The sequence below is a fragment of the Somniosus microcephalus genome, chromosome 3 (genome assembly GCF_052327205.1).
Source record: "Somniosus microcephalus isolate GS21.2 chromosome 3, FLI_Smic_1.0, whole genome shotgun sequence".
NCBI classification, from domain to species: domain Eukaryota; kingdom Metazoa; phylum Chordata; class Chondrichthyes; order Squaliformes; family Somniosidae; genus Somniosus; species Somniosus microcephalus.
The window spans coordinates 135,877,476-135,905,129 of record NC_140989.1 but is presented as its reverse complement, the minus strand read 5'-3'; the positions used below and the strand labels follow the sequence as shown (position 1 = coordinate 135,905,129).

The following is a 27,654-nucleotide window of genomic DNA, read 5'->3' as shown; positions in this document are numbered from 1 at the left end:
ATTATCGAAAAAGTATATGTCCGTTATCTCTCAAGCTGTTGTTGCACCAATGACCTTTGTTTATGCCAAATGGGGTCTCATCAACATTGTACTTCTGGTTCATTGTCCTCCTTTCCTGCCTCTCTAGGCCTCTTTCATTGTTTTACTTTCCTGCCAGAACAGAACTTACATCCTCTTAGGCCTCTTATGGTTCCATGTCTGGCTATGTTATCTCCACTGCCAATTCAGCAACTTAGAGAAAGCTTACTACTGCACAGTATGGTCTTTATTACACCATTCAGTGAAACTGCCCTGCCTTCGATCTATTTCATTTCCTTTCCAGTTTTGAAAAAGGGTTCACCCGAAACGTCGACTCTAATTTCTCTCCACGGATGTTGCCTGGCCTGCTGAGTTTTTCCAGCATTTTCTGTTGTTATTACTCTCTCTCACCCTGGCCGTTGCCCCTGGTATGGCTCTCATCTTTGCTCCCTTAAGTCCAAGGGACGCAGACTTGAACGGATATGGTGGACAACTGGTTTAGCATTATACGGTCCTTCTCTCGTCTGCCAAAACTGCTCATTATTCCAGGATCATTCTAGAATGCAAAGGTAAACCCCGGCTTCTATTCTCTACTGCTAACCGTCTTCTTAAACCCCTCTCCCCTGTCTCCTCCACCCTCACCTCCAACAACAAGTGCGAGGAGCTCATGGACCTCTGTCTCCAAGATTGAGACCATCCGATCAGTTGCCTCTGCCACTTCCCTTCTTTCTTCTAGCCCACCGGGCCAAAATTCTTCTAAGGTTCCCCCTTGCCCTAGCCCTGAACTCGCATCTTTCTCCAGTTTCTCTCCGATCTTCCCTCTTGATCTCTCCATGCTCATCTTGTCCATGAGATCTATTTCCTGCTCCCTCAACCCTATTCCAGCTAAACTGCTGACCACCCAACTTCCTTTACTGGCTCCCATGTTAGCTGACATTGTTAACAGTTCTCTCTCCTCAGGTACTGTCGCCCTCTCCTTCAAATCTGCCCTCTCCTCAAAAAACCAACCTTTGACCCCTCCATCCTTGCAAACTACCACCCCATCTCCAACCTCCCTTTTCTCTCCAAAGTCCCCGAACGTGTTGTCGCCTCCCAAATCCATGCCCATCTTTTCCGCAACTCCATGTTTGAATCCCTCCAATCAGGATTCCGTCCCTGCCACAGTACCGAAACGGCTCTCATCAAAGTCACAAATGACATCCTTTGTGACTGTGACAAAGGTAAACTATTCCTCCTCATTCTTGTCGGCCTGTCTGCAACCTCTGACACGGTTGACCACTTCATCCTTCTCCATCGTCCAGCTGGGTGGGACTGCACTCGTCTGCTTCATTATTTATCTAATCGTAGCCAGAGAATCACCTGCAATAGCTTCTCCTCCCGCTCCCACATTGTTACCTCTGGTGTCCCCCAAGGATCTATCCTTGACACTCCTCATTTCTCATCTACATGCTGCCCCTCGGCGACATCATCCAAAAACACAGCGTCAGTTTCCACAAGTACGCTGACAACACCCAGCTCTCCCTCACCACCTCTTCTCTCGACCCCTCCACGGTCTCTAAATTGCTTGTCTGACTGGATGAGCAGAAATGATCTCCAATTAAATATTGGGAAGACCGAAGCCATTGGCTTCGGGCCCCGCCACAAACTCCGTTCCCTAGCCACCAACTCCATCCCTCTCCCTAGCACCTGTCTGATGCTTAGCCAGACTGTTCGCAACCTTGGTGTCATACTTGACCCTGAAACGAGCTTTCGACCACATAGCCGCAGCATAACTAAGACTGGCTATTTCCATCTCCGTAGCATCACCCGCCTCCGCCCTTGCCTCCGCTCATCCGCTGCTGAAACCCTCATCCATGCCTTTGTTACCTCTGGACTTGACTATTCCAACACACTCCTGGCCGGCAACCCACGTTCTCCTCTCAGTAAACTTGAGGTCATCCAAAACTCGGCTGCCCGTGTCCTAACTCGCACCAAGTCCTGTTCACCCATCACCCCTGAGCTCGCTGACCGACATTGGCTCCTGGTTAAGCAACACCTTGATTTTTAAATTTTCATCCTTGTTTTCAAATCCTTCCATGGCCTCACCCCCCCTAACTCTGTAATCTCCTCCAGCCCCACAACCCTCCCCCGCCCCGCGAGATATCTGCGTTCCTCTAATTCTGCCCTCTTGAGCATCCCTGATTATAATCGCTCCACCATTGGTGGCCGTGCCTTCAGCTGCCTCAGCCCTAAGCTCTGAAATTCCCTCCCTAAACCTCTCTACCTCTCTACCTTTCTTTCCTCCTTTAAGACGCTCCTTAAAACCTACCTCTTTGACCAAGCTTTTGGTCATCTGCCCTAATATCTCCTTATGTGGCTCAGTGTCAAATTTCTGTCTTATAACACTCCTGTGAAGCACCTTGGGACGTTTTACTACGTTAAAGGTACTATATAAATACAAGTTGTTGTTGAACAGGAGTAGGCCATTCAGCCGCTCAGCCTGTTCTGCCATTCAATTAGATTGTGGCTGAACTGTATCTTAACTCCATCTATATAACAACAGAAAATGCTGGAAAAACTCAGCAGGCCAGGCAACATCAGTGGAGAGAGAAAGAGAGTCAACGTTTCAGGTCGAAACCCTTCGTCAGGACTGAAAAATACACAGGAAATGAAACCGATTAAAAGGCCAGTTTGGGGGCTGGGAAATGGGAATGAAAGAACAAAAGAGAAGTGAAGAGACATTAAGAGGTATTCAAAACGAGACGAGATGGTGATAGGACTAGTAAAGAGACAAAAGACGGCTCTAGATGAGGTGTGAAATACGCTGGCAGAATGAGAGACAGCTGCCATGTGGGAGAGAAAAAAAGGGGGAAGGGCACAAAACAAAGGTGTGGATAAAATATATATAAAAATGTAACAGGGGCCGAGGTTATGATCTGAAATTGTTGAACTCGATATTGAGTCCGGAAGGCTTTAAAGTGCCTAATCGGAAGATGAGGTGCTGTTCCTCGAGCTTACGCTGGGTTTCCGTGGAACAATGCAAGAGCCCGAGTACGGTGAGGTCTGAGTGGGAATGGGGCAGTTAATTAAAATGACAGGCGATCGGAAGCTCGGGGTCACCTTACGGACTGAACGGAGGTGTTCCGTGAAGCGGTCACCCAATCTGCATTTGGTCACCCCAATGTACAGGAGACCACATCGTGAGCAGCGAATACAGTATACTAGATTGCAAGAAGTACAAGTAAATCGCTGTTTCACCTGGAAGGGGTGTTTGGGGCCCTGGACAGTGGGAAGGGGGGAGGTAGAAGGGCAGGTGTTGCATCTCCTGCGCTTGCACGGGAAGGTGCCGGGCGAAGGGGAAGGGGTGCTGGGGGTGATAGAGGAGTGGACTAGGGTGTCTCGGAGAGAGCGGTCCCTACGGAATGCTGAAAGGGGAGGGGAGGGGAGGGGAAGATGCGTTTGGTGGTGGGATCACTTTGGAGGTGGCGGAAATGGTTGAATTTGGCGGCTGATGGGGTGAAAGGTGAGGACAAGGGGAACCCTATCGTGGTTCCGGGAAGGAGGGGCAGGGGTGAGGGCAAAAGTGCAGGAGATAAAACGGACACCGTCGTGGGCCATGTCAACCACGGTAGCGGGGAATCCTCGGTTGAGGAAAAAGGACTTAACTCCATCTACTCGCCTGGGTTCCGTATACCATGATACCCTTACCAAACAAAAATCTATCAATCTCCATTTCAAAATTTTCAATTGACCCCCAGTCTCAACAGCTTTTTGGGGGGGGTAGAGAGTTGCAGATTTCCACTACCCTTTGTGTGAAGAAGTGCTTCCTGACATCACCCCTAAATGGCCTGGCTCTAATTTTAACGTTGTGCCCCCTTGTTCCTGGACTCCCCCACTAGAGGAAATGGTATCTCTCGGTCTCCCCTATGAAGTCATTTAATCATCTTAAACACCTCAATTATATCACCCCTTAATCTTCAATACTCAAAGGGGAAATACAAGCTTAATCTATGCAACCATTTAGAACTGAGATGAGGAGAAATTTCTTCAGTCAGACGGTTGTGAATCTTTGGGATTCTCTACCCCAGAGGGTTGTGGATGCTCAGTCGTTGAGTATATTCAAGGATGAGCTCGATAGATTTTTGTACGCTAAGGGTATCAAAGGATATGGGGATTGGGCAGCAAAGTCGAGTTGAGGTTAAAGATCAGTCATAATCTTATTGAATGGTGGAGCAGGCTCGAGGGGCTGTATGGCCTACTCCTGCTCCTATTTCTTATGTTCTTAACAGGTCCTCACCATCTTAACACAAAAGCAAAATACTGCGGGATGCTGGAAATCTTAAATAAAAGCAGAAAATGCTGGAAACACTCAGCAGGTCGGGCAGCAACTGTGGAGAGAGAAACAAAATTAACGTATCGATGACCTTTCATTCAAGTTCTGATGAAAGCTCATTGACCTGAAACATTAACTTTGTTTCTCTCATCATTTTAACAGTTTTAGCCCCCGGGTTTCATTCTACAATGGAGCTGTGGCTCAGCTGGTAGCACTCTTGCATCGGAGTCAAAAGAATGTGGGTTCATAGTCCCACTCCCTGAGACTTGAGCACAAAAATCCAGGCTGACCTCCAATGCAGTACTGAGGGAGAGCTGCACTATCGGAGGTGCCGTCTTTCGGATGAGGTGTTAAAACCGAGGGCCCATCTGCTCTCTCAGGTGGACGAAAAAGATTTCAGGGCATTATTTTGAATAAAAGCAGAGGAGTTATCCCCGGTGTCCTGACCAATATTTATCCCTCAATCAACATCACTAAAACAGATTATTTGGTCATTACCACATTGCTGTTTGTGGGAGCTTGCTGTGTGAAAATTGGCTGCCACATTTCCTACATTATAACAGTGACTATATCCAAAAATACTTTTCTTTTGAAAGCAATTAATTTCTATGATGTTGCATGGGGGGCGGGGGGGTTAAATAGTTCAATACCTACTTGCCAACACGGGTAGGATCATGACCAACAAAATAATCAGCAACCTGTAGCGCAGCTCGCCTTGTGCCATGACCACCGTGAGCCGCGGCTTCGTCCCAACGCCTCAGCGTCATTTCAAACTTCCCTCCACGCCGTTGCTAAGCGACCGACGCGCCGACCTGACCCAATCGGAATGTGAGGCGGCAGTTCAACCTCTGCCCCGGAAATACTTTAGGCGGCCCCTCCCCCTCAACAGCTGTGTGCGCTTTAAATAGTTCCGTCTGTTCAACACAGTGCGAAATATATATATAGATACACATATTAGCTAGAGTGACCAGCCGATTTCAGATTTCTTTATAGTTTAATCCTTTTTTTAAATGATAACTCATATCAACGAAAATTATTATTCCGCATCGGCACCCAAAACTTGCGACGGAGTCGTGAGCCGCGCGCAACCGAACTTGAAAATTCTGTGAACCAATGACGCGCGGTATGAGGATGATTGACAAGTGAATCATCCAATGGACGTCGAGGATGAGCTGAAGCGGCTCCGCCCCATTTATTCGGGGGGCGGGGCCACACTATCAAGCGAGAGTGAGCGGCAGTCGCGCTGTTTCTGCTACAACAGAGCCGGGGCTTGTCGGCTGGAGACGGTGGTGTGTGTGTGAGAGATAAGAGGCAACCTGGGTAGGCCGGCCTTGGCACGTACGACCCGAAGCACTTGGTCCTGTCACACCGCTCGCAGGCAACAACAACAAAAGAAGAAGAAGGGAGACATGCCGAAGGAAAAGAAATCCACAGGTGGGTGTGTTGGAAATCGGCGTGTGGGCTGTTTCTGTGTCTCTTCATGCTGTCAGCGTTGGGCGGGCGAGAGGGAGCGGAGATCTTGCCCTCTTGTGATGAGAGGCTTTTCTTCACGGTCACTTCTAACGAGGAGTGCTGGAAGGCGACTGAAGTAAGGCTTCTTGTTGTCATAAGAGACGGACCAGACTAGGCCTTGAAGCGCAGTCTGTCAAGGAAAGGAGGGGAAAGCACACACAGAAAAAGCCATACGCTTTTCAGTCTGCCCTGGAAAGCATTAATGAAGCAGCTGTCTGGAAATGAACACATTTCTTTGTCTATACGCAAACCTGGGGGTCGTAAAGCGTTTTTGTAAATTGGAATATAATTTAGTTCCCAAATATAATTGGCAGTTTTTTTAAGTACCATATACAATGAATCCCGTGTCCAGTGGTGTTCACCTGAATTGCACCTGCTCTACTCTACGCAGACATTTTAGTAAGGACCTCTGGTGCAGCCAGTTGTGGTCAGCCTGAAGTGACAATGTTAAATGAATAATGGTAGCGGTCTTTATCTGAGATATCAGGCAGGTATGGAATATATGATCCATGATGATGATTACTAATTCAATTGGACTTTTGTTTTGGGCATAATGAGCTGTGAGTACTTTATGAATACCAGCAGCATCCTGAGGTTATATTTCAGTTTTTTCGTCCTTTTTGAGGTATTTGTCACTGTTGTGCACTTTTTTGAAGGCTTTTTGAATTCTTCGTGGGTAGGATGGTACGATATGAATTGCAGCTGACTGATGTTTATCCTGCAGGTACACAATATTACATGACACTTGAGGTATTCTTGCATGTTCTTCCCCAGAGCAGTTTACTAACTTTTGTGTCTAGGGCAGCTTGCATTTGTATTTTGCTATCGTACTATCAGCTTGCATTTTATGTACAATGAGAAAGCTGGGAGTAATTTAGCCAACAAAATGAATAATGGCTGCCAGTATGTTAGAAGACAACAACACAGACGAATGTTACAGCCTTGTATACATAGTAAAATATTTAACTTTTCCTCTATTAGGATGCACAGGTTTTTTACTTTTTGCAGAATTTTCCTATCTAAGTTTGTATCTCTGGTTGCTGCCTTAATTATGGCCACTGAATGTTTGTTTGGTTTTTTTTGGTGTGTTGTTCCACAATCTGTGGCTGGAAGGAAGGGATGTCTGTCAACATTACGACACGAAGCAAGGACATAACAGGCTCAGATGATCGGCAAAGAGAGTTGTTACTGGGAATTCATATCTGTTTTGCTGACTTACAACACTCTTATACATATGTCAATCAGAATGTTTTACCTTTGAAATATAGAAACAGGAATCGGCCATTCAGATGTGAAACATGTTATTTTACCAAATATAATTTATATATTTTCTTTGGTGCCTGTTACTAAAATATTACAGTAGCAGTTGTAAACAATAATATGGTAACAATTGTAAACAATCTTGCTTAATGATGAGTTGGTGCTGACTAGGGAGTGAAAATTGTTAGCATCATAGCGTAGGGAATTACTTGCAGGTACAAGACTATTGTGATGTTGTAAATTACACTTATAAATTGCATCTTTCCTGCTGGCATGTTGCAGATTTTTAGTTTGCAATTTTAAAAGTGCTGAATACCTTGTCATCTCTATGATACAGTGACTGCTTTAATACAATTTACTTATAGTCTTATTACCTCACTGAGTGTTATAAAATTCTGTTCATAGCCATCACAACAAATTAGTGACTATAATACTGAGTGTACCACTGAGTTCAGTTTTCTCCTCTGTCTGATCTTGGCTCTGCCAACACTTGCTTTAGCCAGGCCTGACTGCCTACTGTTCTGGAAGTTGAAAGCGTTGGCCCAGAAACTGGACACAGAACACAACCTTGATGTCATGCTAGGTTTGCATACTCTTTTACCTCCAGAGATCAATCCATATTGATGAGCTGAAAGTCAATTCTGTTTGGTGGCTGTAAGACTCCTTTCTGAAATGAGTTTGGCCAGTGTTGATCCAAGTCCTATGAATAAGAGGCCACAGCACAAACTGCACTAATTCAGATTTCTCATTGAGAGGCAATATGAATGTTTGCTGTAGGGAAATTGAATTTCACACTTGTGCAGTTAAGATCCTCTTCTGAGACTGGTGTTAAAACACGTTGTTGAGATATTTTAGAAAGAATATTACTTTTTTTTTTACGTGAGATACCTGATTTGGAACTGCTTGATGTTGACACTGAAAAGAGTTCCATTCCTTAGCGCGCACATTCCATATCTTCATGAGCACACACAATTCACCTTATTTAAAAAGGTGAAGAGAGAAGATAAATTAGCTGCAGAGGTTGTTCCAACCAAGAGAAAGATGACTCCCAATTGTAGCATTTATGTTGTGAAGAAACCTGACCGCGGAGCCATGAATGTTTTATTTTGCCAGATTTCTTTGGCAATATTTTCTCCTCCCTGCCTCTCCTAAAGGTATTGACGCCTTGCTGGGCATGGTTCCGATGGTGCTGGGTGCCCTTTGGGTTCATATATGAGCTTTGACGGTGAGTGTTGACGATAAATGTTGCTGCACTGGGCATCACGGCTAAGACTAACGTATCTTCACAAGTTGTCCACATGCGCACCTCATCTCTAATCGAGGGTGATGAAGTTTCCCTTTTGGCAAGGTTACTGTCTCTGCATCAAACTGAACCGAGAAAAACTGGTTGAGCCATTTGGCGACTGGAACTATGAATTGTAAAATGATTAAAGATTATAGACTTGTTGGAAGTCACGTTGCTGTTTGTACAATGTGTGAAGTTTTAGTAACTTTTTAATTTTAAGAAATGTGAAATGCAGTTGTAGATTCCAGGGATACGGAAAATTATTCTGTGTTGTATTTTAAAGGAAGCCGCAGCAATATGAATCTTTCCGACCTGGGTTATTGTTTGGGAGAGAGAGGTGGGTTTTACGGAAGCAATTTCTCTTCTCCGCCCCCCCCTCCCCCAACCAATGGATGCATATTTTCATTGTGCCATTTGTGTTGCCATGTATTTTTCTGAAGTTCTGGAGAAGTCAACATTCCTAATCAGTTTGTACTTTGACCCTGAATCCTCGTTGAGCATTATCCTCGCTGACCTATATTGGCTTCCTGTCCCTCAACAAATTGAATTTATAAGCCTTATCGAATCCCTCTGTGGTCTTGCTCCTTTCTGTCCTCCAGCCTTCTCCCTCCTGCACCCTTATGACCTCTGGCTCTGGCCTTTTGTGCATCCACCCCTCCCTCCGGTACCAGTGGTGGCAGAGTTTCCAGCTGCCTGACCCCAATGGGCACCAGGAGGGATGGGCACCAGGATGGAGTATGAGAAGGCAGAAACAAAGTGCGCAAAGGATTGGGAGAGACAGATAGCACTAGAGGAAGAAATAGTAAGATATTAGGTGGGGTCAGACTAAGGTTTACAGTGCATGTGTGTAAATGCACAAAGCATGGTAAATAAGGTTGGTGAGCTGCAGGCGCAAATAGCCACATGGGAATATGATGTCATGACGATAACTGAGACCTGGCTCAAAAAAGGACAGAGCTGGGAGAACGAAAACAGAGTGGAGGAATTTGGTGAGCGCAGGAATTTGGTGGAGAGGAGTAAGGCGGTTGAAATGTCTGACTGAAAAGGAGGAGTGGAGCCACATAACCCAAGGTCCCAAAGTTAATCTGCGGGAGAGCGAGATGAGCGACCGCAGATAAAGGTAGAGCCCAGAGGGAGCGCGAGCGTCGGGGAGCAAAGGAAGTGACATCAGCACAACGGAAGGAGCTGATTGGTGAGTAGCTGGTGTTTTTTTTAGTTTTCAGTTTATTTCTGTTAAGTTACTTTATAGTCTGTTAAGTAGAGGCAGGGCACCTCGGTCCTGTGGAATGCACATCTTGTGCCATGTGCGAACTCCAGGACGCTTCCCATGTCCTGGACAACCACATGTGCAGGAAGTGTCGTCAGCTGGAGGAGCTCAAGCTCCAGGTTTTGGAGCAATAGTGGTAGGGGATTCGATAGTTCGAGGAGTAGACAGGTGTTTCTGCGGCCACAGACATGACTCCAGGATGGTAAGTTGCTTCCCTGGTGCCAGGGTTAAGGATATCACCGAGCGGCTGCTGAACATTCTGAGTGAGAAGGGTGACCAGCCAGAGGTCATGGTCCATATCAGTACCAAAGACATAGGTAGAAAATGGGATGAGGGCCTGCAGGCAGATTTCAGGCAGCTGGGAAAGCGATTAAAAAGCAGGACCTCAAAAGGTAGTAATCTCTGGATTACTCCCGGTGCCACGTGCGAATGAGTATTGTGGTAAACCACTGTTGTTGTTTTGTTGTTGTTACACACTGTTGTACCTATGCATGCCTCAACATGTCTCGGCTGGCTCCACCCACACAGTCTTTTATGAGTAATTGATAGCGCATCAATTTTATTAGCAAAAACAAAATGTCGACATTTGCTGAACAGCAGGCTGCTGCACCGAACGCTGAACAGCAGGCTGCTGCACCAAACGCTGAGCAACAGGAGCTGCTGCGAGCCCTCAGACCAACATGCCTGGACCTAGACCCCCAAGAAGCGGGTTCGGCTACCAAATTCGCGCATTGGCTGCGTTGCTTCGAGGCCTACCTGCAAGCCTCAACTGTGACCCTGGACGAAAACAAGTTGGAAATCCTGGCCTCAAAGGTGAGCCACCAAGTTTATACAATAATCCAGGATACGACGACCTACGCGGCGGCTATCGGTCTGCTAAAAGGGCAATACGCACGCCCGGTAAATACGGTCTATGCCTGGCACCTCTTAAGATCCCGCAGACAGCAGCCCGGGGAATCGGTGGAGGCCTTCCTACGGGCACTACGGATACTCGGCCGAGACTGCGACTGCAAAGAAGCATCAGCCGCAGCACACACGGAGGGACTGATCTGAGATGCTTTCGTTGCGGGTCTAAGGTCCGACTACTCCCGGCAGAGACTGTTGGAAAAGGGAGAAATGGACCCGAGAAAGGCAGTGTCCCTCGCGCTCTCGCTCGACGCGGCCCACAGGAATATGGACGCCTTCTCCCCTAACCGCTCCGCAACGTGGACGCCACAACCTTGGGTCATGGGACCGCCACCTTCAACTGCTGCTGCGATGTCCAAGGCACAGAAATGTTATTTTTGTGGCCAGGCAAAACACCCCAGAGCACGCTGCCCGGCGAGAAACGCTACCTGCTCCGGCTGCGGGAAGAAAGGACACTATGTCAGTGCCTGCAAAGGTAAAACCGCTAACGCCAGCAGCGCCGCGTGCGAACCGTGGGGGCAGCCATCTTGTCCGCCATCTTGGACTCCCCCAGCCGCGTGGGGATCGGGACCATGGGCGCCGCCATTTTGTCCGCCATCTCAGACGTCTCCAACTTCAACCACGGGGGACCCGGCATCAACCACCGCCTCATCTGACGACCACATCGACTCGCTCGACCATACGCTGGCCTCCGTGACGCTGGACCAATCTCTCCCTCATCAACTGTCCAGGTCCATGATGGACATTAAGGTAAATGGCCGCGCCACTACCTGCCTTTTTGACAGCGGGAGCACGGAAAGCTTTATCCACCCCGACACGGTGCAGAGTTACTCTCTCCCGGTCCTGCCGACGCGACATCGGATCTCTTTGGCTTCCAAAGCCCAGTCAGCGGACGTCGGTGGCTACTGTGTAGTGACCCTTTCAGTAAGGGGCACAGAATACAAAAATTTTAAACTCCTGGTCCTGCCCCATCTTTGCGCTGCCGTTCTACTGGGGTTGGATTTTCAGTGCAACCTTAAGAGTGTCACATTAGCGTATGACGGACCCCTCCCCCCACTCACAGTCTGCAGCCAGCAGCTTTTAAATCGCCCGCCGCGCAACATTTGCAGCCTCTCCACCCTTAAAGGTCCCCCCCCCCCCCTCCTTGCTCGCTAATCTCACCCGCGACTGTAAGCCCATCGCTACCAAAAGCAGGCGTTACAGTGCCGGGGAATAGGAGCTTCATTAAATCCAAGGTAGCAAGACTCCTGAAGGAAGGGATTATTGAAAGTAGCACCAGCCCATGGCGAGCACAAGTGGTGGTAGTGAAGACTGGCGAAAAACAGCGCCTAGTTATTGACTACAGCCAGACGATCAATCGCTGCACCCAGCTAGATGCATACCCACTCCCCTGCATATCTGACATGGTCAATCAGATAGCACAATACCGGGTGTTCTCGACGATTGATCTGAAGTCGGCATACCACCAGCTCCCCATCAGGGCTGCGGACCGCCAGTACACAGCTTTTGAAGCTGACGGTCATCTCTACCACTTCCTCAGAGTTCCCTTCGGCGTCACCAACGGGGTTTTAGTCTTCCAACGGGAGATGGACCGGATGGTCGACCAGAACGTGCTCCAGGCCACTTTCCCCTATCTAGACAACGTCACCATCTGCGGCCGCGACCAGCAGGACCATGATAATCTAGAGAAATTCCTCCGTACGGCCCAGCGGCTGAACCTAACATACAACAAGGACAAATGTATGTTTCGTACCAAGCGCCTTGCCATTCTTGGCTGTGTAGTGGAGAACGGAGTCATCGGCCCCGACCCTGACAGGATGCGCCCCCTTATGGAGCTCCCCCTCCCCCACTGCCAAAAAGCACTGAAGAGAAGCCTAGGGTTTTTCTCTTACTATGCTCAGTGGGTGCCCAACTATGCGGACAAAGCCAGACCCCTCATCAAGTCCACCTCCTTCCCCCTGACAGCAGAGGCTTGTGCAGCCTTCACTCTCATAAAAGGAGATATTGCGAAGGCCACAATGCACGCAGTGGATGAGTCCATCCCTTTCCAAGTGGAGAGCGACGCATCCGACTTTGCCCTAGCTGCAACCCTTAACCAGGCGGGGAGACCCGTGGCCTTTTTCTCAAGGACCCTCCAGGGCCCCGAGATTCGACACTCCTCTGTCGAAAAGGAGGCCCAGGCCATTGTGGAAGCTGTGCGACATTGGAGGCATTACCTGGCCGGAAAACGATTTACCCTGCTCACTGACCAGCGTTCAGTAGCTTTTATGTTTAATAATAATCAGAGGGGCAAAATCAAGAACGACAAGATCTTGAGGTGGAGAATTGAACTCTCCACCTACAATTACGATATCTTGTACCGGCCCGGGAAACTCAATGAGCCCCCAGATGCCCTATCACGTGGTACATGCGCCAACGCGCAGGTCGATAGACTGAAGACCCTCCACAATGACCTCTGCCACGCGGGGGTCACCAGGTTTTTTCACTTCATCAAATCCCGTAACCTGCCCTACTCCATCGAGGAGGTCAGGACCATGACCAGGAACTGCCAAATCTGTGCCGAGTGCAAACCGCATTTTTATAGGCCAGACAGAGCAAGCCTGATCAAAGCCACGCGCCCCTTTGAACGGCTGAGCGTCGATTTTAAAGGGCCCCTCCCCCCCTCCAACCGCAATGTGTACTTCCTCAACATAATTGATGAGTACTCCCGTTTCCCGTTTGCTATCCCTTGCTCAGACATGACCAGTACCACGGTCATTAAATGTCTGAATGACCTCTTCGCCTTGTTCGGTTTCCCTAGCTATATTCATAGCGACAGGGGCTCATCCTTTATGAGCGACGAACTCCGGCAGTACCTGCTCTCGAGAGGTATCGCTACAAGCAGGACCACCAGCTACAACCCCCGGGGGAATGGCCAGGTGGAAAGGGAGAATGCGACGGTCTGGAAGGCAGTCCTTTTAAACTTGAAATCTAAGGGCCTTCCGACCTCTCGCTGGCAGGAAGTCCTCCCTGCGGCGCTCCATTCCATTCGGTCACTGCTCTGTACAGCCACCAATGCTACCCCTCACGAGAGAATGTTCTCCTTCCCCAGGAAGTCCACATCGGGGATCTCGTTACCGACATGGCTGACTTCTCCAGGACCCGCCCTACTGCGGAAGCATGTGAGGTCCCATAAGACGGACCCCCTGGTCGAGAGGGTGAGCCTCCTCCATGCCAACCCTCAGTATGCTTACGTGGTCTACCCGGACGGGCGGGAGGACACAGTCTCCATACGAGACCGCGCACCTTCGGGTGCTCCCGAAACCCCCCCCTCGCCATCCACCACTACCCACGCCTACCCCCAGTACGCTTACGTAGCGTACCCGGACGGGCGGGAGGACACAGCCCCCACACGAGATCTCGCACCTTTGGGTGCCCCTGAAACACTACCATTGCCATCCACCACTACCCACAACCCAACCCCGCTAGACGGCATGCCGCAGCCCCAGGACCCGTCATTGACCACCCAACCACTCAATGAGACGCCAGATTCAACGTTGGATGCTGCACCATCACCGCCGCCACCACGACGATCAGGACGGCATACAAGGCCACCTGATAGACTTACTTACACGAACCTTTAGTACACTTCACCCCGCCGGACTCAATTTTAAACAAGGGGTGAATGTGGTAAACCACTGGTTGTTGTTGTTGTTGTTACACACTGTTGTACCTATGCATGCCTCAGCACGTCTCGGCTGGCTCCACCCACACAGGCCCAGGTATAAAGGTGATTGACCTGCAGCCCCCTGCCTTCTTGGAACCCAGTCAACCACGAGAGGCATGCTCTGTTCTTTGCTAATAAAAGCCTTTAGTTACTCTCTTAACTCTCAGTCTTTTATGAGTAATTGATAGCGCATCAAGTATAGAAATAGGAGGATAGAGCAGATAATTGTGTGGCTGGAGAGATGGTGCAAGAGGGAGGACTTCAGATTCCTGGGGAATTGGGGCCGGTTCTATGGGAGGTGGGACCTATACAGGGCGGACGAGTTGCACCTCAACAAAGCCGGTACCAATATCCTCGCGAGGAGGTTTGCTAGTGCTGTTAAATTAAGTTGGCAGGGGGATGGGCACCAGGATGTAGCATTAGAAAGGAGAAACAAACTTGAAAATTCTGTGTACCAATGGCGCGTGGTGTGAGGATGATTTGAAACTCCCTCCCGAAATGCCGCGACCTCTCCATTTCTCTCCCCACCCCCAAAAACCTCCTTAATACCCACTTTATTGACCAAGCACCGTTCCTAGTGTTTCCTCCTGTGTCTGTTCATTTCTTAATCTATTCTATTTATCTTTTTTCCCCATCCTCTGTAAAATGTTTGGAACATCTATGTTAAAGGTGCTATTAAAATGCAAGTTGTTGTTGTAGTCCGGAATTAAGATACAGTATATGCAATGTATATGGGGAAACACCTTTGGCGAGCCACAAATTTAATATTAAAAAAACAAAACCCTTTTATTGCAGTTGTCCAAGACACCAGTCTTGCTAACTAAAATATTTCTGGTAGTCACAGCATGGTTACAGACATCTGCTTATCGTGTTAGTTATATCTTCATACAGATAAGCAAGCCCTGCCCGTGTAGACAGCCACGTTTCTCGACCTGACATCTGTCATAGGTGCTCTTCTTCTGCTTCATCTTAGTCGCTATCTCTTTCGTCATCCACAGAGCTCTGGTTTTGGTTGCCCTACCTTTCCCCCTCGTGGAAATATACCTCGACTGTACCCGAACCATCTCCTCTTTAAAGGCAGCCTATTGTTCATTACAGTTTTGCCTGCCGATCTTTGGATCTGGCCCGAGTACATTGGAATCATTCTCAACCCACTGCATTGGCCTTCCTCTAAGTATTTTTACTCCAGGTTGCTCCCTGTCCTTTTCCATAGTTAGTCTAAACCTTATGATACCATGATCACTGTTGCCTCAATGTTCCCCAACTGACACTTGCTCTACTTGACCCACCTCATTCCCAGAACCAGACCCAGCAATGCCTCCTTCCTTGTTGGGCTGGAAACGGACTGATCAAGAAAGTTCCCCCTCTTTGCCCTTTACACTATTACTATCCCAGTCTATATTAGGATAGTTGAAGTCCCCCATTATCACTATTCTATAGCTCTTGCACCTTTGTAATTTTGCTCCTCTATATCTTTCCCACTATTTGGTGGCCTATAGAATACGCCTAGTAGTGTAATGGCACCTCTATTGTTTCTCAATTCTAACCAAATGGATTCTATCCTTGACCCCTCCAGGACATCCTCTCTCTCTCCAGCACTGTAATATTCTCCTTAATCAATGCTGCCACCCCATCTCCTTTCTTCCCTTCCCTATCTTTCCTGAACACCTTATATCCAGGAATATTTAGTACCCAATCCTGCACTTTTTTGAGCCAGGTCTCCGTTATCGCCATGACATCATATTCCCATGTGTCTAAGTGTGCTTGCAGCTCACCAACCTTATTTACCACGCTTCGAGCATTCACACGCATGCACTGTAAACCCATCTTAGACCTCCTTGTATTCACTTAGTCTGACCCCACCAAATACCGGACTATTTCTTACTCTAGTGCTACCTGTCGCTCCCCACCCTTTGCGCACTTTGTTTAACTTTCTAATGCTACATCATGGTGCCCATCCCCCTTCTAACTTCGTTTAAACCCTCCCCAACAGCACCAGCAAAGGACATTGGTCCCAGCTCTGTGGAGGTGCAACGCATCCGGCCTGTACAGGTCCCAGCTCCCCCTATAGTCTGCCTGCAGGACCTCATCCCTCTCTGCCTTTGTCATTGGTACCGATATGGACTACGACCTCTGGCTGGTCACCCTCCTCCTTCAGAATGTTCTGCAGCCGCTCAGTGACGTCCTTAACCCTGCACCAAGGAGGCAACATACCATTCTGGAATCGCGTCTGCAGCCGCAAAAACGCCTGTCTGTTTCCCCAACTATCAAATCTTCTATCACTATTGGTTTCCGTATCTTCCCCCCACCCCCCCCCCCCACCCCAACCCCTGTGCAGCTGAGCCACCCATGGTGCCGTGGACTTGGCTCTGGCTGTACTCCCCAGAGGAACCATCGCCCTCACCATGTGCTGAATACTGGTTGGCGATCGAGATGCACTCTGGAGACTCCTACACTACCTGCCTGGTCTTTCTAGTCTGTCCGATGGTCACCCATTCCCTTTCTGCCTGCACACTCGTGTGCTGCGGGATGACCATCTCCTGAAACATGCTATCCAGGTAGCTCTTAGCCTCACGGATGCACTGCAGTGACACCAGTTGCTGCTCAAGCTTGGAAACCCGGAGCTCGAGCTGCTCCAGCTGAGTACACTTCCTGCACACGTGATTGTCCAGGACATGGGAAGTGCATTCTGCAGGACTGAGCTGCCCTGCTATGCCTTTATTTATTTGACTATTAACAAACTTTACAAAAACTAAAGACTAAGATGTACCTAATTCAAGTTATTAATATAATAGCAAAATACTGCGAATGCTGGAAATCTGAAATAACAACATTGAGCTTCCGGTCGCCTGTTGTTTTAATTCACCGCTTCACTCCCGCTCTGATCTCTCTGTCCTCGGCCTATTACATTGTTCCAATGAAGCTCAACGTAAGCTCGAGGAACAGCACCTCATCTTTTGATTAGGCCCTTTGTAGCCTGCCGGACTCGACATTGAGTTCAACAATTTCAGATAATTATCCCTGCCCCCATTTTTCATGCAGTATGATTTTTGCCACTCCCATTTGCAACATTTTATCTTTCCTGCCTCTTACAAAAGTACAGGATGTTCTTTCAATTCCTTCCTCCCCATCTAACCTCCTCCCTGTCTCTGCACCTGCTTAATATCTGTTACATCTCCAGCTTTTTCCAGTTCTGATGAAGGGTCCCAGACCTGAAACGTTAACTCTGTTTCTCTCTCCACGGATGCTGCCTGGCCTGCTGAGTATTTCCAGCATTTTCTGTTATTTTTTAATAATATTGTTAACAGTTACTAATTTAATGTAGTATTAACAGTTAGTAATTTCCAAGCTCGTGCTTTATCCCTAAACAGCTATTTAATCCCAGCCCCTAACTTGAAGAGCCCCTCTCCGACCATGCTCTTTAGCAGAACTTAGCAGAAATAAATTTAAAACTTAAAAAAAACCACTCACCAGCTACTCACCAATCAGCTCCTTCCCCTGTGTTAATGTCACTTCAGGTTTTTCACTCTGACGTCACTCTTTCAAATTCTGCCTGTGTTGAGTTGCTCAGCTCTCCCTCAGTTCCCACTCGGGTCCGTTCCTTCTGGTCTCGGACCTGCTCTCTCCGCGCTCTTTATCCCAGCTCAGCTCTCGATCCGTTCCAGCTCGGGTCCACTCCTTCTGGTCTTGCCACTTCGTGTGTAAAATGATCACGTAACCATTTGTCACTGGGCATGAGATCTTTTAAAAAAAAAAATGGGGACATTTGAAGTATTTGTCATTATTCAGGTTATAAATTTTTATGATCACTCCTTTTTATAGAAACATTTTATCTGCAAAATTTCACACCAATATGCAGCAAATGGTATAGGCATAGTCACCCTTTTGGGGTAACGAAGTCAAATAAAACCATCATGTTTTTACGTTGCATAATATCTAACATTGTATTATCAGTTGAACACACAGAATCCATTAGTTTCCTAAGAAAGCAGTTGTGTTAAAAGGGCCACAATGAAATAGTCATAGGCAGAAAAGGATGGAAGAAGTGAAATCTGTGAATTAAAGGTTTTTGAATCTTGTCTGGAATGTGGTGCTGATGATCTATACATGTACAGGTGGTCAAGGAGTGCCCAGGGCCCATCAATTCAACAGGTTACAATTTTGAAGGACATTATTACAAAGGAATAGAGTTTTGCTCTCTCTTAATATGTCTTGCAAGACTATTTTTGTTTGCAGCTGCAGGTTTGTTGCAAATGAATTGCGCGCAGTCTCTTGTTCGGGGAAAAAAAATATTGTTGCAGGGTGAGGGATAATCACATGCCTTTTTACAACACAAATCGCTGGAGCACTGAACTGCAATTTCAATATTTGCTTCCAAGGAATATGTTTAATTGAAAATATAAATTTGATTGAGAGAGAACACAACAGAAGAAAATGAAAGCCCAGTTTAATGGTATAATTACAAATCCAGATAATGTGTAAACTTTTATGTTTTTAATTTCACCTTTCCATTCATTTTCAGTCGGGCAGACAACAGCTGATTTAACAAACTGGTAGATATGGATATATTGTTTAGCAAAATCTTTACAATTAAAGAGCGATGGGGGTTTGTAGGGTAATGGTAATTCAGGGAAATAACACGCTGGGTAAAAGGCACAATGAGTCAGCATACTGTAGTGGATTTAAATCCAGCCACATTGATCACATGAAGTATGTCTATCTCCATCTCCTGGGAAGTATCCAATGGAAAATGAACCTATGCAGGCTCAACCTAGGGTGAGAACTCACAATGCAAAACTTCCCATTGCTGACAATCTTGTTCAAAGATGCCACCTAAATGTTTGGTGTGGGAAATAGAAAAAATATATTTTAGTGCAAGGGGGTGTTCTACTGACAGTGGTGGTCAATTGTGGCAGAGCACAGAGCTTTACTCTGTATCTAACCTGTGCTGCTCCTGACCTGGGAGTGTTTGATGCTGACACTGGGTGCCAAGAGTGGACAAGTGCTCTATTCACCACCACTAAGATTCTCCCCATCACACCTCCACTCCACCCCACCCCAAAATAAAATGTAGTCCCCCAGTGTAAAATAAGTGTTTATAAATAATTTCTGTGTAAGGGGGCCCTTTTAACTATTAACACATTCTCAAGGGCTCTGTGTTCTAAATTCCTGAAGACCGTGTCAGCTAACCAAAAGGAAAACCGTTCTATTGGTGCAGATGATGTATTTTACGGCAACTGAGTCACTGAGTCAATGTGCTACGAAGTGGCGAATGCAGAAGAAATCTGGAATGTGGAATCCTTGAAACACTGTGCTCACATTAGGTCTGTCCATGAACAAACAGCAATCCGATGATCCTATGAACTCCAATTTGAAAATAGATGGTGTAAAGGTTGCACTTTGAACTTGTCCACTGGCCCAGAAAAAGTTGATGGCACTGGTACACAAGTCCCATCTTGGGTCACTAACAGCATGGGTGAGTGATGCTCTGGATCTTCATATTTAAATAGTGGGGATTTTGATGTTTAATGCAGAATTTGTTGATGGCATTTATTTTGTATGGCCTTCCAGACCAAATGCTTATTAACATATACTTCATGTACTGAATGGATATTTGTAGTGTCTGGGATGAAGCAATGTGCAGCAATCTCAAGGGGTACTTAATGGACATCATATGATGTGCAGCATGAGTGCTATATAATATATATATATATATTATATATATATATATATATATAATATATATGTTATATTATATATATATATGTATGTATTGAAGTATATACGCAGGAGAAGCTCAAATTAAAGGTTGAACTTGAGGGTTAATTCTTTCAAACTTAAATTATTATTGGTACCAGGCTGAAGACTGTTGAAATTGTATTGAACATAATGCACAAGCAAAATAACTGAAACAGTAGAATTCTGCTTTCTCCAGGCTTCTGGTCGATGACTTAAAAATTAGATGGATGAATATGTAGATAAAGGGAAAATGATACCTGATTTTTTTCAAGACTTCTGTCTAGCTCAGCAAAAGATAAAAAGGGATTATTCTCTTGGATTTTGTGGCCAGCAACATTAAAGGTTTTATAGATCGAAGTTAATTTAACGGATATAATTTCTAGATATTTAGCTCAATGAAACACAGACGAAAGGGATTTCTTTCTGCTTTTGTGGCTTGATAACGTGTGGTCATTACAACAAAATAATAAAGTTATGCTACTTTGGCATTCACAAGTTTACAAATGTGCCTTTTCTAGCTTAGTTATCTTTTTTAAATGATTGACAATGAATATTATATCTTGGCAGCTCTGCATTATACTCATGTTAGCACTGGCTGTGACAGTTTATTAAAGTGAATCAGTATATGTAGGATAGTTCCTGAGCTAAACTGCATCATAAATAAAACTCTCGACATAAATAGTAAATCCTGATCCTGTTCTTCCTATTCTTTTTCGATTTTAGTTTTTCCTACAAGCAATGGATTTTACATTTTGTTAACTTCTCTCTCTTTAATTCAACCCCACCTCTCATTTTATCGGTCACAAGTTCTCATACTATAGTAATCTGGGATGTTATGGTTAAGGTTATCCACCAGGTGGTGCTGTAGCCAATGCTGCTGCTAAGGTCAGGTTTGCTTCCTGTCAAGACAGCAAAGGTGAAATGCCTGGATGCAGGCATGATGTATGTTACTCTGTTTGTTAATAAAGTACTCGTGCTAATTCTACGATATCGCCTCTTCGAGTCCTTGTCTCACTGCATGGATTTATCTCTCTTGAACTGAGACTTGTTATTGCCTGACCCTCTGCATTGAATATATATTCTGCTATGGAATGAGTAAATGTGTTTTTTTGTATTTTGTGCAGACGTGCTTTGATGGAGATTTTCTGACTCTTGTCGTGACCTAGCTTGAGTGATCTCAAACCTGTGGTTTTGGGTTTGTGAAGTTAGTCCAAACCAGTTGGCTTATCCTGTAGATTACTTGTGTGTTGCAGCCTGGGACACAGAACATCTTTGCGTAGATCAAAAGTGTTGGCCCATTAATTTCATTGTGTCATAGCAGCATTTCTAACAGAGAAGCCGTGACAAAATATTTTAATCATGAAAAGTGTAGTGTATGTACCTTTTGAGAGAACTACTTTTACAGCTCCTGTATACTGTAGTACCGGCAGTGACCACACCTGTATATAAGCCTTGAGCCTGCCTCTGTACCCTAGTCTTGAGACTACCCTCCTCCAGTAAACACCTGTTGATTGTTAAGTTACAGCCTCCGTGTGGTTATTGAAAAACATCATACTCTCGGAATCACGGATCTAACAGTGGCGACGAGTGTCGATTCGAATCTACCTGCAACTCTGCATTTCCCTTCGAGGATTCGCTCCGGGAGGGCGGTGGAAGAAAGTCAAGGCCAGAAACACGGGCGTCGACCACGAGCAACCGCCCAGTCGTCTGGCAGAGAGTGAACATCACAGGGGAGGCTGTGGAGAGCCGGGCTTGGTTCCCCTGCCACGACGATCAGCAATAGACTGACGACAGGTACAGCGCAGACCCTTCCCGGAGAGCGGCGGCTGGAGCCGACCGACGGAGAGAAAGCCGAGCAGCGTCGATGGGGTAAGACAGAGGGTGAAGCGCACAGGGCGCAGCCGGGGGTTGAAAACCGAGCGGCGTCGAGGAAAAACAAAACGATTAAAATAGAGGAAAATGCAAGCCCAAAGTTTCTTAAGGCCAGACCAGTGCCTTATGTGATCAGACCAGCTGTCGAAGCAGAGCTGGAAGGGTTGGAATGTTCAGGAGTACTGTCCAAAGTAGACTGGAGCGAGTGGGCTACACCCATCGTTCCTGTAATGAAGAGGTCGTTGAGTAATACGCCTGGGGAACCAAAGAAGGTCTGCATCTGTGGGGATTTTAAGGTGACAGTGAACCCAGCCCTTCACACGGTACAATATCCGCTTCCACGAATTGAGGATATTTTCGCCTCGCTATCTGGAGGTAAATGCTTCGCCAAAATTGATCTGGCCCAGGCGTACTTGCAAATGGAGGTAGAAGAAGCCTCGAAACAATACCTTACGATTAACACTCATAAAGGTCTCTACCAATACAACTGGCTGGTGTTCGGGGTAGCATCAGCTCCGGCTATTTGGCAAAGGGCGATGGATCAAGTCCTGCAAGGGATTCCAGGGACCCAGTGTTATTTGGACGACATCCTGGTCACGGGCGAAAATGACAGTGATCATCTCGCCAACTTGGAGAAGGTGCTCACCAGATTAAAGGAATATGGGCTACGAGCTAATCGCCACAAGTGCGAGTTTTTCCAGAAGCAGATCTCGCATTGTGGCCACGTCCTAGATGAAGAGGCGTTACATAAGTCCCCTGAAAAGATTGAGGCAGTAGTCAAGGCTCCAGGACCGGAAAATGTGTCACAACCGAGGTCGTTCCTCGGGCTGGTAAACTACTACCATAAGTTCTTAACAAATTTGTCCACGGTATTACACCCACTGAACACCCTACTGCAAACAGGGGTACCATGGAAGTGGAATGACAAACGTAGACGAGCTTTCCAGAAGTGTAAAGAATTGATCACATCAAAAGAGGTGTTGGCCCATTTCAACCCAGCACTACCAATTCGTTTGGCATGTGATGCATCACCCTATGGCATTGGAGCGGTGCTGTCGCACAAATTCCCAGACGGGTTGGAGAGGCCAGTAGCCTTTGCGTCTCTGTCACTACCCTCAGCCGAGCGCAACTACGCCCAGATTGACAGGGAGGCCCTCAGCCTAGTATGGGGAGTAAAAAAATTCAACCACTATCTGCATGGGCAGAAGTTCACTTTGCTGACTGACCACCAACCACTTGTCTCCATCTTTAGTCTTAAGAAGGGCGTTCCAGTGTTGACTGCACAACGGTTACAAAGATGGTCCCTGTTTCTAGGGGCGAATCAATATGAAATAGAATATAAAGGCACGAAACAGCATGGAAACGCTGATGGGCTATCGCACCTGCCACTGCCTACTGTGGAGGAAGCACCAGCAGTGGACCCTATCGAGATATTTTATTCGTCAATAATTGAACGATTGCCAGTAACGAACGCGGATATAGAGAAGGAGACCCGCAATGATCCGACGCTGTCTCTGGTATATGATTTGACGGTGAGGGGATGGCCAACACATGGCGACTCACTGTTGCCAGCATTCTCATCCAGAAGAGAACAGCTGTCAGTATGCCAGGGGACAGTGATGTGTGGATCCAGAGTGGTGATTCCACCCAAGTTAAGGGAGAGAGTGCTAAATGAGCTACATGGAGGTCATCTGGGGGGAGTGAAAATGAAAAGCCTTGTTAGGGCTTGTGTGGTGGCCGGGAATCGATCAACAAATCGAGGACCTAACCAAGAGCTGCTCAGGATGCCAGAAGGTCCAAAATGCACCACCACATGCCCCTCTACACCCATGGGAGTGGCCCTCCTCTCCATGGCAACGGGTGCATATTGATTTTGCTGGTCCATTCATGGACTCAATGTTCTTAATAGCAGTGGATGCTCATTCGAAGTGGCCTGAGGTGATAAAAATGTCCTCAACCACTACAGAGAAAAGGATTGCAGTCCTACAGACCATATTTGCCAGAAACGGCTTGCCAGAGCAGATTTGCTCTGATAATGGACCACAGTTTGTGTCCGAAGAGTTTCGAAAATTTGAGAAGGAATGGGGTAAGGCATTACACATCCGCACCGTATCATCCAGCCACAAATGGATTGGCTGAGAGGTTCGTACAAACCTTGAAGGCAATAAAGGCCATGTGCGATGATGAAATTCCACTACAGCATAAGGTGGACAATTTCTTAGCCTACCGAAACGCGACACATGCAGTTACCAACCAGACCCCGGCCATGTTCTTTAACCGAAGGTTGCGATCTCGTCTGGACTTGCTCAGACCAAATGTGCGAAGAAATGTTGAGGAGAAACAATTCCAGCACGTCAATGAGAAGCCGACAAGGAGCTTCAATGTAGGACAACCAGTCTTGGCCCGTGACTACCGAACAGAGAAATGGCAACCCGGAACGATATGCACACGGCAGGGGCCATTAATGTACACAGTGGATGTCGGGAGAACATTGTGAGACGCCACGTCGATCAGATCTTAGCATCACAGGAACGAGTCAACCCCATGTCTTGCGTACCTGGGGATGAACCCGACATACCGGTAGCATCTACCTCTGAACCAGTAGCAGTGGAACCCGATGAACTGACGGACGAAAAGGGGCCAGAATCGCCTCCACACCAAGAACAAGAACCTCAGGAAAGGCGCTATCCCGAAAGGATCAGGAAGCCGCCCCAAAGACTGAATCTTTAAATGGACTATTGTTGTTTAATGTACATGTTAAAGTGTTAATTGTTATTTGAATATTATGGATACTGCTAATCTCAAAGGGGAGGAATTGTAGTGTATGTACCTTTAAGAGCGAACTACTTTTACAGCTCCTGTATACTGTAGTACCGGCAGTGACCACACCTGTATATAAGCCTTGAGCATGCCTCTGTGTACCCCAGTCTTGAGACTACCCTCCTCCAGTAAATACCTGTTGATTGTTAAGTTATAGCATCCGTGTGGTTATTGAAAAACATCATACACTCAGAATCACAGATCTAACAAAAAGGAGTATGCTGAAGAGTACCTCACCAGCAGTATCACTTTCATGCAGGTATTTGGCAGGGGTATATGAATTTCAAGCTCTTGCCATGACGTGTGAGTGCCCACTCCTGCTTGGTTTGCAAACTATCCCTTTTTACTGTTGTGTCGCAGAATGCTTTGCATGGAGCTTGTCTACAATAGCATTACTAGTACGTAGTAAAATCTTAGCTCTGACAATCTGGAAAATCTAAGTATTGTTTTGAAAAACCCAAGTCTCTCATTTTCTAGAACATTCATTTGTAGTAAAGGAAATCTCTGGTTACAAAAGCAAAGTACTGCGGATGCTGGAAATCTGAAATAAAAACAGAAAATGCTGGAAATACTCAGCAGGTCAGGCAGCATCTGTGGAGAGAGAAACAGAGTTTAACATTTCAGGTGGATGACCCTTCGTCAGAACTGGAAAAAGCTGGAGGTGGAACAGGTTTTTAAGGAAGTGTAGGGGCAGGGAAAGAGGGGAGGAAAGAACAAAAGGGAAGGTCTGTGATAGGATGAGGGCCGGAGAGATTAAGAGACAAAAGGGATGATGGTGCAAGGCAAAAGGAGATGGTAATGGGACAAGTTAAGAAACAAAAGATGGCTCTAGATGAATTGTAAATGGCAATGGCTGAATGATCGACAGCTGCCATGTGAGAGAAGAAAAAATGGAAAAAAAAGATAGGGGCAGAGGTTATGGTCAAAAATTGTAGAACTCTGGTTATTCCACTAGAGTCAACATACTTTGATCAGATTGAACTGTGGTTGTGTGTTCCCATCCACCTCCAGTCTGACCTTGTTTCTTTGTCAAAGGGTCGTAAACAGAAAGATGAGGCTCACTGTCCTGTGTGTGGTGTATGTAACCTGTTCCACCTTAAGAGAGCTACCTTAAGAGATGTACTACTTCCTCTTGGCTGCTGTATACTGTAATACCGGTGGTGACCACACCGGTATATAAACGTTGTGTAGTGATTTGCTGGGCAGTTCAGCCCTGACCTCCGAATAGTAAAGACCTGTTAAAGTTATTCTTGTCTGTGTCCAGTGATTTATAATAAGCATAACTGGGACACACAGACTCAACACTGTGCAAGGCAGAATCTTTGTCATTTCTGACACTGTAACTGTCTTGATAAGAGAATGCATGGTGACAGGACTCACTGGGTTGTGGCTGTCCATTGTTGACGATTACATGGAGTCTGTAGCACAGAAACAGGCCATTTGGCCCAACTCGTCAAAGCTGGCATTTATGCTCCACACGAGCCTCCTCCATCCCCTTTTCATCAAACCCTATCCAGATATATCCTTTTATTCCTTTCTCTTTCATGTGCTTATTTTGCTTCATAAAATAACACACAATTCTGGCAGGGTTCATTTCGCCTAATAACATGTAGATTGTGTGTCTTAGGTTATGTTTTCTCCCCACATCCCAACAAAAACAGATTATCTGGTCATTATCACATTGCTGTTTGTGGGACCTTGCTGTGTGCAAATTAGCTGCTGCGTTTCCTACATTACAACAGTGACTGCACTTCAAGTATTTCATTGGCTATAAAGCGCTTTGAGACGTCTGGTGGTCGTGAAAGGCGCTATAGAAATACAAGTCTGTCTTTCTTCCCCTTAAATGCATCAATCTGAGCTTACTGTTTAAGAATTGAGATTGTTTATTTCTCTCTGCTTATTTGTATTATGTCCGTGTATAATTGAGACACGGACTGCAGGAGTTGATTATAACAAGTCTTTACTGAATGGAGACAACCTGGAAACTGAAACTACAGAAGCCTGCTCGGGCCTTTTATACAGGGGTGGTCACTGCCGGTACTGCAGTCTGAGACCAGTTATTCCCTTAAAGGTACATACACAACAATTCCTCCCCTTTTAGATAAACAGTACATAACATTCATTTAACAACTAAATAATAACTAATTACAATTACGGTTGCTAGATACATTGGTTGAAGTTAAGCAATTGTAAGTTCAGTCTTTGAGGCTTCCTGATTCTGTCTGGATAACGCCTCTTTGGGATATCAGGTTCTTCTGGCAAGGTTGAGTCGGGATCAATGTCGTTTGGTTCGTCTGCTTCCAACATCACCGATTCTGCGGTAGATGCAATTGGTACTTCGGCTTCATCGCCACATGTATCAGATCGTGGTGTGGAGTTGACGTTTCCCAGTGACTCTAGAATCTGGTTAGCATAGCGTCTTACAATGCTCTCTCCAACGTCCACGGTATACATTAGAGGTCCTTGCCGTGTACAGATCGTTCCTGGCTGCCATTTCTCTGTGCAGTAGTCCCGGGCCAAAACTGGTTGACCTATCTTAAAACTCCTGGTCGGCCTTTCATTCATGTTCTGAAACTGCCTGTTCTCCACATCTCTTCTGACGTTTGGCTTAACCAAATCCAAGCGGCATCGTAGTCTTCGATTGAAGAACATCATGGCTGGAGTTTGGTTGGTAACCGCATGTGTCGCATTCCGGTAGGCAAAAAAGAAGTTATCCACCTTGTGTTGTAGGAGATAACAACAGAAAATGCTGGAAAAACTCAGCAGGTCAGGCAACATCCGTGGAGAGAAATTTGAGTTGACGTTTCGGGTTGGACCCTTCTTCAAAACTGGAAAGAAAAGAAACTACATCGGAGGCAGGGCTGCAATCAGACAAAAGAATAAAAGAAACAAAAGAAGTAAAAGAGATTAGAAGCTAGACGAGATGGTAATAGGCTGGGATTAGGTGTAAAGTGTAC

General features: G+C 46.5%; 2 protein-coding genes across 7 annotated transcripts in view; one reads left to right on the top strand and one right to left on the bottom strand.

The window, feature by feature from the left end:
- The window catches only part of LOC147121422 (protein sel-1 homolog 1-like), a 112,665-nt gene extending 107,531 nt beyond the window's left edge, over positions 1–5,134 (bottom strand). For all 5 annotated transcript variants that reach the window (XM_085981650.1, XM_085981652.1, XM_085981651.1 and 2 more), the window contains exon 1: positions 4,985–5,134. In XM_085981650.1, coding sequence (XP_085837776.1) covers positions 4,985–5,054 — 70 coding nt within the window. In that variant the 5' untranslated portion in view covers positions 5,055–5,134. The remainder of the gene's footprint in view (positions 1–4,984) is intronic.
- Positions 5,135–5,322: 188 nt separating this feature from the next.
- Positions 5,323–27,654, top strand: part of macrod2 (mono-ADP ribosylhydrolase 2) — a 1,321,175-nt gene continuing 1,298,843 nt past the window's right edge. Inside the window, exon 1 of one of the 2 annotated variants that reach the window (XM_085981648.1) lies at positions 5,323–5,764. In XM_085981648.1, the coding sequence (XP_085837774.1) occupies positions 5,740–5,764 (25 nt within the window). In that variant the 5' untranslated portion in view covers positions 5,323–5,739. The remainder of the gene's footprint in view (positions 5,765–27,654) is intronic. The other variant, XM_085981646.1, reaches the window with a different exon arrangement.